The sequence below is a fragment of the Solea senegalensis genome, linkage group LG12 (assembly GCF_019176455.1).
Source record: "Solea senegalensis isolate Sse05_10M linkage group LG12, IFAPA_SoseM_1, whole genome shotgun sequence".
Lineage (NCBI taxonomy): Eukaryota > Metazoa > Chordata > Actinopteri > Pleuronectiformes > Soleidae > Solea > Solea senegalensis.
In genome coordinates this window covers 15,675,795-15,690,704 of record NC_058032.1, presented here as the reverse complement: position 1 = coordinate 15,690,704, position 14,910 = coordinate 15,675,795, and the positions used below count along the sequence as shown (strand labels likewise).

The 14,910-nt window shown below is 40.7% G+C and overlaps 2 protein-coding genes across 2 annotated transcripts in view; both read left to right on the top strand.

The window, feature by feature from the left end:
• gpc3 (glypican 3) overlaps positions 1 to 4,510 on the top strand; it is a 103,431-nt gene extending 98,921 nt beyond the window's left edge. Inside the window, exon 8 of the mRNA XM_044039446.1 lies at positions 2,841 to 4,510. Within this exon, the coding sequence (XP_043895381.1) occupies positions 2,841 to 3,016 (176 nt within the window). The 3' untranslated portion in view covers positions 3,017 to 4,510. The remainder of the gene's footprint in view (positions 1 to 2,840) is intronic.
• A 5,290-nt stretch (positions 4,511 to 9,800) lies between these two features.
• Positions 9,801 to 14,910, top strand: part of gpc4 (glypican 4) — a 30,341-nt gene continuing 25,231 nt past the window's right edge. Inside the window, exon 1 of the mRNA XM_044040614.1 lies at positions 9,801 to 10,596. Coding sequence (XP_043896549.1) covers positions 10,440 to 10,596 — 157 coding nt within the window. The 5' untranslated portion in view covers positions 9,801 to 10,439. The remainder of the gene's footprint in view (positions 10,597 to 14,910) is intronic.

Sequence of the window (14,910 nt, the reverse complement as noted above, 5' to 3'; positions counted from 1 at the left end):
CAAACACACACACACACACACACACACACACAGGGAGGGGTGCACACATAGCCCACTCAATCATCCGCACACAAACACACAAATGTAGACGCGCATGCCCCCCGCCCTCCCTCTTATCCACAGTGTATATAAAAGCTGTATCGAATTGCACCTTGAGCTTAATTGGCTCGGCAGTACAGTGCACTGCTGTCGACAGTGACAAATCGTTCTTTCAGAGCCCTGAAGAATGTCTGCCCACTGCCATGTCTGAGGACACAGGAGGAGAAAAAAGTTAATTGTCCCCTGGCCGCCATTCAAACGATGTCGTAACCACATAGAAATTTGAAGGAGATGTAGTTCGGAGCTTCGGAGGTTTATTTGTTTGCCTCCTTCCTCTGTTTGAGATGGTGCCTGGCAGCTGTGGGCACCAGGGACCCAAGAGGAAGGGCCCCATTCTCTGTGTTTCCACTCACAGAGCTGGACGAAGCTTTGCTTGGACTCCTGACTGCTCCCCTCTGTGATCACGCCGAAGCTCAGAGCAGCCACTTCCTCCCACTGGGGAGGACAGTAGACGGATCAGATGAGACAGCTAATTCAATTTGGAGCTATCTGTTATTTTAAGAGTTCAGATGTGACAGTGTGTACAGCGTGTGTGTGTACAGAAGAGAAAGTAATTGTGTATGTGCACAGCCCCCAAGACTATGTGAGGGAGGGGTATGTGAGAAATGCACCAGCATGGTTGTGTGTGTGTGTCTGGAGAGGTCTGCTGCATCTGGCTTGACAGGGGACACCTCAGCTCATAGCTGGCGTTCCTAACCATAGATGTGCTTTATTACTGATATCCTCCTGCCCTCTCTCATAACTCAGCCTTCTTATTCCAGTCTCCCTCACAGAGTAGCACACACACACACACACACACACATAGGGAAAAAGAGCTCTGCTCAGCGTCAGCAGCAGAACAGCTGTGGATGCAGGTCAGTAAGACGGCAGTAAGTAAAAGCAGAGCAGCAGGTGACTATAAAGTCACTGCAGTGCACATAACAGATGTAGGATAATAGGGGAAATACAGGAGTGAGTGTATAATTCAGAATTCAGGTAGAAACATAAAGAGCTGTTCACTGTTTTAAGCTTGTATTTATCCAACTAGGGATTTCTAGACCTGCGTTCAACAAAACCTCTGCCTCATATCCATATAATAAAACACTAACACCTGGGAGTTTCCCTGTCTAACCACAGTCTGCTGTTAAATGAACGGCCTCATTGCAGCAAATGAGTTAAGTGTCGTGCTTGAGGGTATCTTTCCAGTGGTTGTGGGAGGAAGAGGTGAAAGTTAAGGATGATGGGCTGGCTGCAGTGGACGATGTCACCGGTGCTCTGCAGAGCACAGACCCACAGCACTGTAATTATCTCCACACCGTCCCCGAAGTCCCAGAGAATCTCTCTGCAGACACGAAACAACACGTATGATAAATGACACAGTGAAAACAAAAGTGTAACCCACAGAAATAAATAATTACTGTATGTGGGAGGGATTGAATTAACGTCTCCTGACAGTACAGCCGCAAGACTAAAGAGCCAAACCTCTGCAAACGTGATGCGCTCTAGTCAGTGATGATTATATGCACCCAGAGTCTAGACTCAGAGGTAAAATCATAATCAGATTCAAGGGGGTGCATTTTATACTACTTTTATTTTTGACACAAATACTTTTCATCCGTTTGTCAAAAGATTCATTTAGCTTTCACATGGATTAAATACGGGCAGCTAAACATTTTTGTTCATGTAAAGAAATGTAGACACTGTTTACTCAGTCTCCCTGCAGGAAATTAATATTATTGTAGGAATAGTGTAATATTCTGGGAAAATGTGTTTTCATTTTCTCACCTAGAGTTACATTAGGACATGCCATGTGTCCATGTGAACCTAATAATTGCAGTTGAGCACATGCTTCTGTATCTTCTTTGTTTAATTACCAAAAATATCAACATGTTCTGTTATTCTGTTCACCCGGAAAACCACAACATTTAGAAACATATCAAACAAACAAGTTGTTTATATGCTTGAAGTGGTAGGTGGGTGTATTTTTGAATCTCAGAGAGAGCAAGGCTCTTTGCTTTCAGTCTTTATGCTGGATTAAGCTCAACTAACTGACTCCTGGGTTCAAATCATCTCATCTTTAACGCACAGACACAGTGACAGTGACAGATCTTTGAATAACTAGCTTGTTAAATCTGGAAACAAAATGTCTGCAGGTGCGTTTGTTGGTCACATGATCACAGTCCTATTTGTCCATATCATACCTTATATATCTATTTGATGCCTGAAATGAAGCCAGTGAACCATAAAACCAAAAAGGCAGTGGATTTTATGTATTATGTCATGTCATAAAACAATGAGATTTACCTCTTTTATTCAACAATGAAGTTGAAGACAGATGACATGCGCCGATTCAATGTTTTGGTTGTTTCAGATTTCGGAACATGATTTCAAACAGCTTCTGTGGTTTCATTTATTTGTATTTTTTTATATTTGTTTTCAGCATCTTTCCGTCTAAATGCACATTTCAACACTCACTGCCAGTAAAATATATGTCTGTGTGATTTAACATGTGCCTACAGCAATAACATGTGACATCTGGTTAAATGTAGAGGTTGGGTTTCTCATTCTCCCAATGTAACATTGTTGGAACAGCTGTGTAAGACATCATGCAGAAGGACAGACGTACCACACATGTTTTTCAACTTTTGTGACCTTGTTTCTCCTAATTGTCTCCATCTTTCCTCCTGCTTCTTATTCTTCGCCTCCTCTCGCTATCTCCCATCCATCTCTACTGTGCCTGCTTCTGTCTGCCTCCTGCTCAGATCTTGCAGATAACCTGCCAATGGACGACTTCACCTTCCAGGAGCAGCTGCTGACTCCTCGGCTGGCCACAGCCGGCGTTGGAGGTGTCTCCTCACCTGCAGCTCCGCTCTGCAGGAGCAACTTGGTACCGATGCTCCTTGTGACACTCACTCTGGTCCAACTTTGTCACCACTGACCATTGAGGAACTTTGTGGAACATGAAAACCTTCTGTGGGAAGCATGAACGACAAAAAAAACGGTACATTTTTCTTTCTGTGTCTCAACATGAATGTTTTGTTTGACTCAACAGACCTATAGAAGCACACCTTGGCATTGTGTAAATAAGAAACAGAAGCTCTCTGGTCCACTCCCACTATTGTAGCTATTTTAGCTTCATCTCCTCTTTGCTCGCAAACTGACTTCTGTGTATTTATAAAGTGACCTCCATCATTAGTCAATTATGTCACGGGCCTGTTACAAGGAAAACAGACACACAACTGAATTCCCTCTCCCAGTCTCCAACAAGTTATTGCCCAGCGGGAACTCTAGCTGGAAGAAGAGGAAAGCTTTGTCTACTTTCTTCTGTGGCAGTGAATGATGTCCTGCCAGGACTGGACTTTAGCCAGCCGCTCGTTTTAGTGAACTCCTTATCCCAGAAGGCTGAGGTGAATCCTTAATTTAAAGACACACTGTAACTCCAAATGTTCTGTCTCTACTTTAATCTCCTATTTTCTCTCTCATTGTGTCCTTGCGATGGCTAAGTTATTTCAGAATGGTTCCCTCAACGTGAAGGTTTTCACTGATGCCATTAATGTTCGCTTTATTTAGTAATGCTGCTGATTTTTAAACAGTAACAGCCCTGTGATGTAGAAAAAAATAAAAGAGAGAGTGTCAGTCTCCAAATCAGCCAGATTACTGTACAGATGTGTGTTTATATGTGTTGGTGCCATGTTTACAAAGAAATGTGTTGATTTACAATGTTAACATATTTATTTCATAAGACAGTTTGGTTTGTGGTCTAAACTGTTGGACTGTGATTTTAGGTTATTCTTTAGCACTGTGGGTAAAGCAAGAAGGATTATGAAATATAAATATGTAGATAAATGTATAAATTGACTTGTTTTATTTGTATTTGACTCATACATTCTACAAATATTACCTTTGTGTTTCATTGTTTGTTCTTTGAAGTTCTGTTTGAACCAGAAGCTTTTTTTAATGTTTGTTTGATTCTTGTGGTGAAAACTAAATTCCAGCTCCCTTGTTAAGACTGGAGAACATGTGATGGATGTGTGGAAACAAGCTAATTAGAGGGTGGAAATGTATCTGCTGCTGCCACCCAGCTGACTTCACAGCTGTAAGAGTTGACTGTATTCACTCCAGACTATCTGACTCGTCATATCAGGAGAAGCACAGGTGTTTAACAGTCACAGAAACAATGGCTGTGTTCTATTTAGATATACAGCAGTGGTCCGACATGTTGAGCATCAGGGTCCTGGCGCTGGAACACCCAAATAGAATGTGGTCATCATTGTTGTACTTTCATTGTTGTCACCCATCCAACTCCCAGCCCAGTGGCAGATCCAGGAATAGAGGATGATAACAATTCTGATGCCCAACAACATGTTCCTTTCATGTGCTTAATATTAATGGGAAAGTACAATGTAAAATAAACTAATTTAATAATAATAATTGATTGTTTTGTGACATTTTTTTGATGTGGATATTAATATTAGAGATGGGCATTAGCCAAACCATAAACATTATTCCTTCATACAAGTTTTTGATTGCCAAAACATTACATGTTTCAAACAGAATAAGCAACAGACTAAACAAGTTTTAAACAAGAGACTAAACACAAAGGTCTGTGTGAGTGCACTTGATCACATCTGATTTACTATTGCTCTGCGGGCAACATAATCTTTGCAACAGTAGTCAGCTGTAAAGTGGAAGTTACCGAGTCTGGATTTGACTAGAGCGAGTCAGTTACAGCACCGAGCTATGACGGTGGGGGGGAGGGTGCAGCCTATACTCATCTACATCATCTCTGGAGACCTTTTCAAATAAGAAAAATGCTTGAAGTAAAGTTTTTTTTCCTCAGCGAGGAAGTTTGTCTATCGGTGCTCTTGCAAAATTCATTTGGTGTGACCTCAGCATTATTCAGTGCAGAAGCAAATAGTTACTTTTATGAAAGTACAAAAACAAAATGGTGGTGAGCGTGGATAAGCTGTGTTTTATTGTCATTAAAGAAATCATTTTTTGCTTTTGTGTGAAGTGTAATGTAACGCTGAGAGTGCTAGTTGCCAGATTCCATGTCAACAGTAAATCAGCTAACATGAACACAAGGTCAGGGTGAAAGAATGAATTCATTCAGCATTCAGTCTACCATTTCATCCTCCACATTGGGGTTGCAGGGCTGCTGGAGTCAATCAGGGGGGTTCGGGGGGGTACAGGCAGGGGCACACCCTGGACAGGACGTCGGCCCCTCCCAGGGCCAACATACAGTGACTATTCACTCTCACACTCACACCTATGGTCAATTTAGAGAGTCCAATTAACCTCTGTGTGTTTTTGGACTGTGGGTAGAAACCAGAGTACAAAAACCCACACACACAAACTTCACAAACCTGGGCCTTTTTGCTGTAAGGCAACAGTACTAGCCATGTTGCCCACCGTGAATAAATGAATTAAGTAACATTACATACTTTTTGTTAAATTGTGGGAGTAATTTTACAATATCATATAGAGGATGAGAAAATCTGTCGTGAGACCGATGCCTTTAAAGGTCTTTAAAGTTCACAAAAACATGAAAAAGATTAAATGGATGGTTTGCTACAGAGATTATGAATAGTTCTCACAATGTTGCAAGTATATATATGTTACATTAAGTGCCTTTTACCCTTTGATCTTCTTCAAAAGCTCTTCCTCCATAATCTTATGATTTATGTACCTCTGAACTGTGCACGTTCTCAGAATTCTCAAAGCAGCATCTGAGTCGTGTGTTTCTCCAAATCTGTATTCCTCACTCCCAGCAGATAATGTACCAGCCCCCGGGTGGTTCCACACATTTAACCCCATTAGTTTTCCCCCAGTGTCACCTATGCAGGTGACAGACTCTTTATCCGCAGCTTCACAATTAAATGAGGTTCATTAGGCCTAATTGTTTGTGTTTTGTCTCGGTTTTTTAAAGCATGTATATATTATCAAGGCCAATCACTCACAGCTCCTCACATCAACATGTCTGTCAATGTAAACACACCTTAAAAAAGCCTGTTTTCTTGTGCTCTGCTGTAAGTATTTACACCCATGCACCCTCCGCTCTCCAGATTCCAGTTTAAAATGCCATTGTTATCCAGCTGTGCCTTTCTTTTCTGAAATAGATTGCAGCTTTAGAGATGGAAAAGAGAGGCTGATTATTAGGAGATGAGCAAACGCTGTCTGCAGAGAGAGCAGAGAGCTAACCCGGGGTGGTAGGGGGGTTATACTCTGAATGCTAATGCGAGGCTGGAGAAAGGGCAAATAGGCCTATTGAAATGCAGAGTTCACATGTTTTCTTAGGGTAATATTGGGGCAATGTTGAAACAGCAAGCATTATGAGAGTGAAAGGTCAATTTGATGTTTGTCAGCAGACACAGAAAGAATAGCTGACTATCAGGAATTGTTACATTTTCTGCCTGAGTGATTGACTACCAATGAATATGTATTTCAGCACAGTTTCACGGAGCACACAAAGATGTTTGGGCTTGGGTACAAACCTGAGAGGTCATCAAACCACCCGTGTAAATTAAAATAACAATTTAGTTCAGGTGCATTGACTGTGAATGGGCACCATAGTCCAGTCCACTTTTTAACCAAGCTGGATGGAGAAATTCCTCCACCAGAGAGAAAGGTCTGAGACATGTCACGTCGTTCAAAGCTCATTCATGTCTAATTACCATGGCACTTGACCATTTTTCTTACTTTTTGTTGGCCTATTGAGAGGAGTGCCGGGCCCACGCTCTCCCATGCACACAGCTCCGGCATCCTGCTCCTCACTCAGCAAACCCTGGCTTCTCCTGCAGCAGCCGCAGTCACACAGATTGAATGGAGCCGCCTGAGGAATGTGGACACAAAAGGAAGAATGTCACTTTACTGAGTGCTGCCCCCCCCACACACACATCCCAAACCTAATGGACATGCACACACACATATAGAAGCACCCCACAAGTCGGGGCATGTTGAAACACAGGGGGCACAAAGTCTTGTTATGATTTTTTTTGTTCATTCAAGGATTTAATTAAAGGAGCAAATCTCACCACACTTGTTTAGAATGATATATGGTAGAAGAGGAGAAAACACAGAAAGGCCTGTGATTTGAGGAGTAAGGGCGATTTGAAAACCTATACTTTGTTCATTTACTTTGTTCAACTGTCTTATCCGAAATCTGAATTTAAATCGCTTTTTTCCAGTGTTACAAGAAGATACAGGCAAAAGGCACACATGTTTTTCAACTTTTGTGATCTTGTTTCTTCTAATTGTCTCTATCTCTATGCACTAGGCCTGGAAAGAGAATACAGATTCAGATTCAAATAGATTATCGCCATATTTACAGTAAGAAAACATGTTTCTCTGTGCAATGAAATTCTTTCTTCGCTCATACAAATGCAGAGTTAAAAGTAAAAAGAAATAGATAAATACTTAAAAGTAATAAAAGAACACACAATAAGGGTGGTATACTGTAACTAGAAATGCAATAGAAAGAAAATAGACATGTTATATACACTGAATTATAAGTATCTGATATGTACATATAATGGAAAAAACAATACTGTTGAAATACCATGTGGAGATGAAGAAAAGAACATTAGCTGTACATGTTCTGCAAACCGATGTGCAAAAGAAACTCAATGTGTAAAATTATAAAACAGTAGGAACAAAATATGAGAAAAACAGACCAGAGATATTCTTAGCAGGTTTTCCTGGATCTCAGTGTGTATATGATGTATTCAGTAAAAGCTTATTTCCTTTTTTTTACTATTATTTTAAATGTACATCACAGCAGCAGGGCGTTTGACAGGCTCCTGAAGAAAATCTCATGTGTTTCCAAGTTACTTTCGAGAAACTGATTGTCCTAAATTAATTTTGACTGTTTTATGCATTTCCTGTTCCTTTTTTTGTCATCAACTATCGGCTTACACAGCTCGAGCATGCTTCCATTCCACTGTTTACTGTAGTTTACAACACTGGCCGCGCTATGTGACAGGCAGCTGTGTATTAAAAACACCACTGCCCTGTTGCTAACAGGACACAGCCTGACCTGTGTTTGTGTAAGGAACAGGCCTGTAATTTTGCCTCCATGGTTACTGTAACACTAGCCAGGTTTTAACCCAAGGCTTTTAAACAAACCAAGATCCATTGGATTATAATGGCTGAACAGAAATAACACATTTGGATAAAATATGTGTTTTTGTGTCATGTCCTCACTCCTTGTATAAATCATTGTCATGCAATGAAATGATTTGGAAAACAAATTATTAAAATCCTTTTTTTTTTTTTTAAATGGTCTGCACAGTGATGGTTAGCAGATTGGTGTTATTGGCGTTAGGTTAATTGGATAAATTGATCATAGGTCTCTGTATGTTGGCTCTCTGATGGACTGGTGATCTGTCTCTTGCCCAATATCAGATGAAACTGGATCAATTCCAAATGATAAGCAATAGATAATGAATGGACACGTTAATAATGATTCAGTATAAAAGCTTATCATTTATTGTCATTCCCCCCCCACCCCCCCATCATGGACCACTTAAAAATGAATGCTTGCCAACATGGGGCCTGAGGTCCACGTGGGGTTATTCCCATGGCTTAATCACTAATTGTTTTATATGTTAGGACAGTGAGCGCTTCAGGAGGGACATCTGTTTACTTGAAAGGTTTTTTATCTCCTCGCCAGCAGATAAGAAACCCTCACAAAACACAGGTCAAACAGGGGTCTGCAATAAAAAAAATTGGGATTTTCAGTACCATTAGGTTTTCTAATGATTCCTTTCTTTTATGTCATGTGGACCAATACAAATTGCCAATAATCATATTGCCAGGCTCACTGTTTCATGCTGCTTCACTTCCAATGCAGTACAAATGAGATTTAACGGTTCGTAACTACAGGAACATGACTGTCCTCTAAAGAGCTCACTTATGCACTTGATCTGGGATGACTGAATTGCCCCTATTGATTCTCCAACGTTGACATATATTCACCCACTGCTATCACTAATTTCCTCCATTATTGTTTGGACCGTAATGTTCATCCCCATGAGAACTGATGAGAAGTGGACAGTTATTAGTTATATATGACCATTTACACCTGTCGTTAAAATGTGTCCAGGATGTATCTCCTGTGCCCACATGTGATCAGATCTCACATTCATGCAAACACACGTGGATGTCATTTCTCTTTGCAAGAACAAAAAAAATGTTTTAATGGGTCTGGCAGCACGATGTGTCTGCTGTCAATGTGTTTGTGTGAGTCTGTGTTTCTGCAAGTGACAAAAAAGAGGAGCTGAGTCAATCAAGCTCGACACTAAAGCAACATGAAATAAGATTTTAACAACTAGCAAAAATAAATAATGTGTCAATCAGAGTAAAAAAAATGTGGTGGCTGTAAATAACCTCTATGTGGTTCTCACAGGATTCTGAGGACACACTGGGTGAGTTTAAAAGTGTGCTTAGTGCTGTCTTCATGAGATCAGTTCACTCAAGGAAGGATGTTAATACCAGGTCTGAATGAGGTCATTGAAGTGGATTTGGGGATCGAATATCTGTGTCCACACACAGAAAGATCTGAATCACATTAACAGAAAAAAATAAATCAGATAGGAGTCACTTCAGCCTGGTAATGTAAAGGTAGTCATGGCTCCACCCTCAGCTCCAGTCCTGATTTTCAAACCTGGTTACTTTGCAGACAGTGATTTGAGGGGTTGAAGTCCGTACTCCACGCTCCACCCCTGGTGTTTCTGATTTCCAGGTCTTTGTCCCCGGAACTTGCTCTCTCTCATTCCTGAGTGTCCACCAGGATTTTCTCCTCGCATCTGGATCTCCGTTACGGTCAGCTCATACACACACACTCAGAGTCCGAGTCCCGGTCTCAAACAAACCACATTTGGCTAAAAGAAGCGAGAAAAGAAGGGAAGACAGAAGACGACAAACATATTCCCGGCAACTTTCAACCGTCTGCGCTCCTGTCGTGTTTTTAACCCTGTTGTCGAAGACACTCCGGTACTCTTGGCAAAAGTCGAAGAGAGAGGGAGAAAGTTTTTACGTGTTTCAAAGTTCTTCTTCTGTCGCGTCTACGCTTTTCTTCACGTGAGCGCTGGAGTCATAAGCTGACCTAACCTTGAAGTGGAGGACTTTGTCGTCGTGTTTGTGGTTTTACGTCGGTGTTTTCAGAGTCAGTGCTGCTGCTGCTGCTGCTGCTGCTGTGAATGAAGTGTTGAGCTGAAGAAAGCAGCGCTTCTGTCTCCATGAGGAAACTCAGCGTGGGAGTCACTGAAACTTTGTCCTAGCTTACGCACACCTGAGCGTCCACCGTCGTTTTTTTTCTTTATTGTTTTTTTTTATTGTGTGTTTTTTGTAGCTGACTCAAAATGAAGACACTACTGGTGCTGTGTGTGGTTTGCACGCTGGTTGTGTTGTCTGTATCGGGAACCGCGGAGCAAAAGTTGAAAAACTGTAACGACGTTCGTGCTGCTTACAGCTCCAAAGGCTTCAACGTTAACGACGTCCCCAACAAAGGAATCAATGGTGAGTGTGTTTGCGTGTGTGTGTGTGTTTTTAAGTGTTAAACACTCGTTTATGTGGCTCGGAATTGTGTGTTCCCACAGTCTGAGTGGAGGACGACGACACTGTGGGTCCTGGAGAAGTCTAAGTGTCCCAGTGGTCTCCCGAAACTTTTGAAGCTAGCAAAGTTAGCATTCAAGCCACTGGGTTAAAATCAACAAAATGTCTCCACGTGTTTTTGGTTTGGCCATCACTGGCTACAAACTTACAACAGGCAGTTATTCTCACCAATCACCACTCGCCTTAAACATCTTATTTTGAGCAAACATTAGTGGTAATAATTGTGCCATTTTCACGTGTTAAAACTGTTTTTTAAACCAGCATCAAGATGAAGTGATTAGGAGGACTTTAAAACTTCTTTTTGTAACAAATTAATAGATTTAACCATTTGTTCCACAAAGGCCGAATATCATTATAACACCGTTTCAAAGTTAAATACACATTCATTTTTAGTATGTGCTACCCCAAAAGAACATGAAGATACCAGAGCATTAGGTAATCTGGTTTTTATCAGTGTTATTCCCTCAACGTCAGTAGGGAGAGGCCTGTAAAGGTGGGTTTCTATCAGCCTGTGCGTATGTGCCTTTTCAATTGTTATATAGAAACTAAATGGGATAAACAAACTTTTCAAACGTGAGGGAGGTGGATAAGTTGACATATCTATAAAAGGTAAAATATAAGTAAGGGAAACAGAAGGAGATTCAGCAAACAAAAGCTGACGTTTATAAACCACAACTGAAATGTCACTCCAGCTTTCTCATTGCACTGAAGTAGATAAATGGCAGACGAGAGGAGGTATATGTGGACTACTGATTAGGAAACCACAACATTCCTCAACTTAGTGCAAGAAGCAGCATTTTCTACAATAATACATGGGAACCAGCAAAGAAATGCACCCATGTAGTGACAGCTACTGGCACACATTATTTACATGATGAAGTTGCACCCTCTTACCTTTTTTGTGGTTTTCAAATGCTTATCTTGGTGATTAACTCCCATTATCCCCGAAACAGCAGTTGATGGAAATGCAGTTCCATTTTGCTACATTTTTGAAAAGATAGTTAAGTTTATTTGATCAGAAGCTGAGTTACAATCAATCATACAGACTGTTTCCATGTGTTAAAAGTTACAATACACTGTGAAGAGGCAGTAGTGCAACATTATGGTTACCAACTGCCATAAAACACTACCACCAATACCAACCAATGTAAGTGTGTGGAAGGAAGGAAGGAAGGAAAAGTTTTTCAGGCTACTCTGTCTGACAGCCATTGACTACTACAGCTGGTAAATATAGTCTTCAGCTAGGAAATACTTGTAGGTAATTCATAACAATAAAGAGGTATAATCAACACACAAGCTGGGCTCCCCACTGAAATAAGACAGGCCTGTGTTTATTTCTAGGCTTCCTTAGTTGAGACTCTGATGGCTGTGAAGTGCAGGCAGCCGGCAGTGATTTAGTAAACATTGCCGTGCATTGTGAACAAGACTTATGCTTCCCCCTTTCACTCTCCCTCTCTAGGTTTGTGTGATTTTTTTTTTTGTGGTTTTAACATTTTCTGTGAAGGCACATGTTGTACTTGAAGTTCTGTCTGTGGAACAGGAGTGAAGGCATCAGTGAAGGCTGCTTGGTAATAAATAAGCGTTGCTTCATTAACAGTTAGACTGAGGTGAGAAGGCATATAAATGAAGCTAACCATGAGTTAAACCCAAGTAATGGAAACTTCTGTAGAGGGGCTTTTACATCGGAGGCTTGAGGGGAACAGGGGACGGGGGTTGGGGTTTGCAAATTCCACTGTGTCCTGCATACTTTAAATCCCTCCCTTCTCTAATTTCCTTCTCATTTTTATTGTGGTTACACATATATTAAAATCCCTAAATTCAGTCCAGTTTCTTGGTGGCTTCAGAACACTGTCTTTTGTTTGTACACGTGTGTCATCCAGACATGATTACTGTCATGTTACTTGTACATGTAAGTGTCTTGTTTCCCTCTTTTTTGATTTAATGGCCATCTTAATCAGGTATTTTAACACATTAAAAGCATAAAAGTGTTTTCCCCTCTTTTATCAATAATCTTTTCAAGCCCAAGCTGTTTTGTTTTTGGACATGTCTTTTTTTTTTTATCTGACCAGGGTGACAAATGTATACATGTTCTCTTTATTATACTGATGTCCATGAGTTTAGAGGATTTTCAGACCAACCTTTAATGTTAGCGCCACAACAGCTCATTAGAATTTGAGGTGGACCCAACCATCAGAGAGGCACAAAACTTATTTTCTCCCTGGATTTCACACAAGTCTATAGGTCCTTTTGTTTTCGGTCTGTCTGTCTGTCTTTGTGATGCTAAATGTCATTGAGTGCAGCCCAACATGTCTGCATTTGTCAGATCTGATTGTCTTGACTCTCTGGATTTTGAAAGAAGGAATGAATGAAGGCAGTTTTATTGTGCAAGTTTGTGTTGTACACACACACACACGTGCCTTTTACTTACAATAGAATCCTGGTGTATGTCTGAGCCTTAAACCGACCAACCTCAATAAGCTATTTTTTGTCATTGATGGAGACTGAGATAATTGATCCATAGAAAGCAACAGGGTCTACTGTCATTGAACAGTGTTGGGGGTCTGCAGAAAGCAGATACAATAGTTCTTTGCTCTTGTAATGTTTGGTTTTGCTGGGGAGAAATGGTTCCAAAGGTTCAGTGTGACTGAACTTCAGTTATGTTTGTTAGAGCTTTGTGTCCACTCTTTGCAGCAGGTCAAACTACAAACATTAATTCTGTCCTTAACCATAACAGTGTTTGAGTTTCTGTAAGGTTAGACCATTTTGGTGCATAAACATTTTATGTTTTGACTGTTGGGTGTCAAGTTATTAGATATAACATCTGCAGTAGTGAAAAGTATAAAAATAATGAAAATACCTAGTATATGACGCAAAAGCTTTTATGAAGTAATGTTGTTCCACATAAAAAGTTTGCAGTCATAATATAGACCACTTACATTTTGCCTGTGTGGCTGCTGAGACATCATTTGAAATTATATGGTGTCTACCAATTGCCTGACAAGTACTTTTTGAAATGTTTACCTTCTTTGATATATGCATCATTAAATCAGATTGGTCCTTTCGGAGACATGTAGGGCTAAAATGGCCTCTTCTAACCACAAACATTGTCTTATTGTTGGCAGGACAGAGATAAGAATGTTTGCAACTGTCAAAATTCCAACAAGCTCAGCTGAAATCAGACTTCAGTTTCATTAAAGATGTTTAATGCAGTAAAACTGAAATGAAAACCCTGATTGCCTGAGTGTAGTCAGAATTAAGTGATGCAGAGGAACAGCAGGCTTGGTCGGTAAATTCCTTGTTGATCCCATGGTATCAATCTTTTACCACTCACGTGGAAACTGTTCAAGACTTTTTCCAAGGTTCTTGTCTGATTTGTTCAGAGCTTGTGGTTGAATACCTCTCTTAAATGGGAAATAAATTATGCTCACATTTGTAATGATGACAGCTAAACATTGTAAGCAACCGTACCACATGTAAATGGTGGTTTTGCTGTTTTTTTGCAAGTAGGGTTTGTTATCTAACAGTTATATTAGATTGGATGGTCTTATATCTGCTTAGTGCTGCTGCACAGCTGCAACATGGTCCAGCTCTTTAAGCTTATTCTGAGAACAGAGTCATTTACTCTGACCAGATTGGTATGTCAAAGGCTACTTACAGGGCTGGATGCTGCACTTCCCCTTTTGTGCATTTTCAAGCAAAATCTGTTTTGGTTTACTCTGACAGTCACGCTTGACGTCATGAATCAGGCATGGGACAATGGCAAAGATCAAAAAGAAGAGGGTCTTTTTGCCTCCCTTCTGCATGAGGATCGTCCCTCCCTCATAATCAGTTTAGTGCATTATGACTGAAACTCAAAGCGTGCATGACCTCAGCGCTGTGGCTTCTCCGTATGCTCCAGACATTCTGCTCTTTCACATTGTGAGGGCTTCTTCCCTCTTAGCTGGTGGCTGCATGCCCTGCATCGTTATGGTTTGGGAAATAACAGGTTGTGTTATTGCAGTGACATTCAGCAGATGAGATAAGAGCAGGGAACTGGGGCATAGCACAGTCTAAGGGAGCTTTTAAAGCTCAAAGACCAATAGTTGAGTGGCTTTGCTATGCAGGACTGACTGGCCTGGTGTTTTAACACTTGTAATAATTAACTAATAAACTACCAACCAAGTGTCTTACTTGCCTCTCAAGGTCAATCCCATAAAATTCAAATGACTTGCTTTGTTT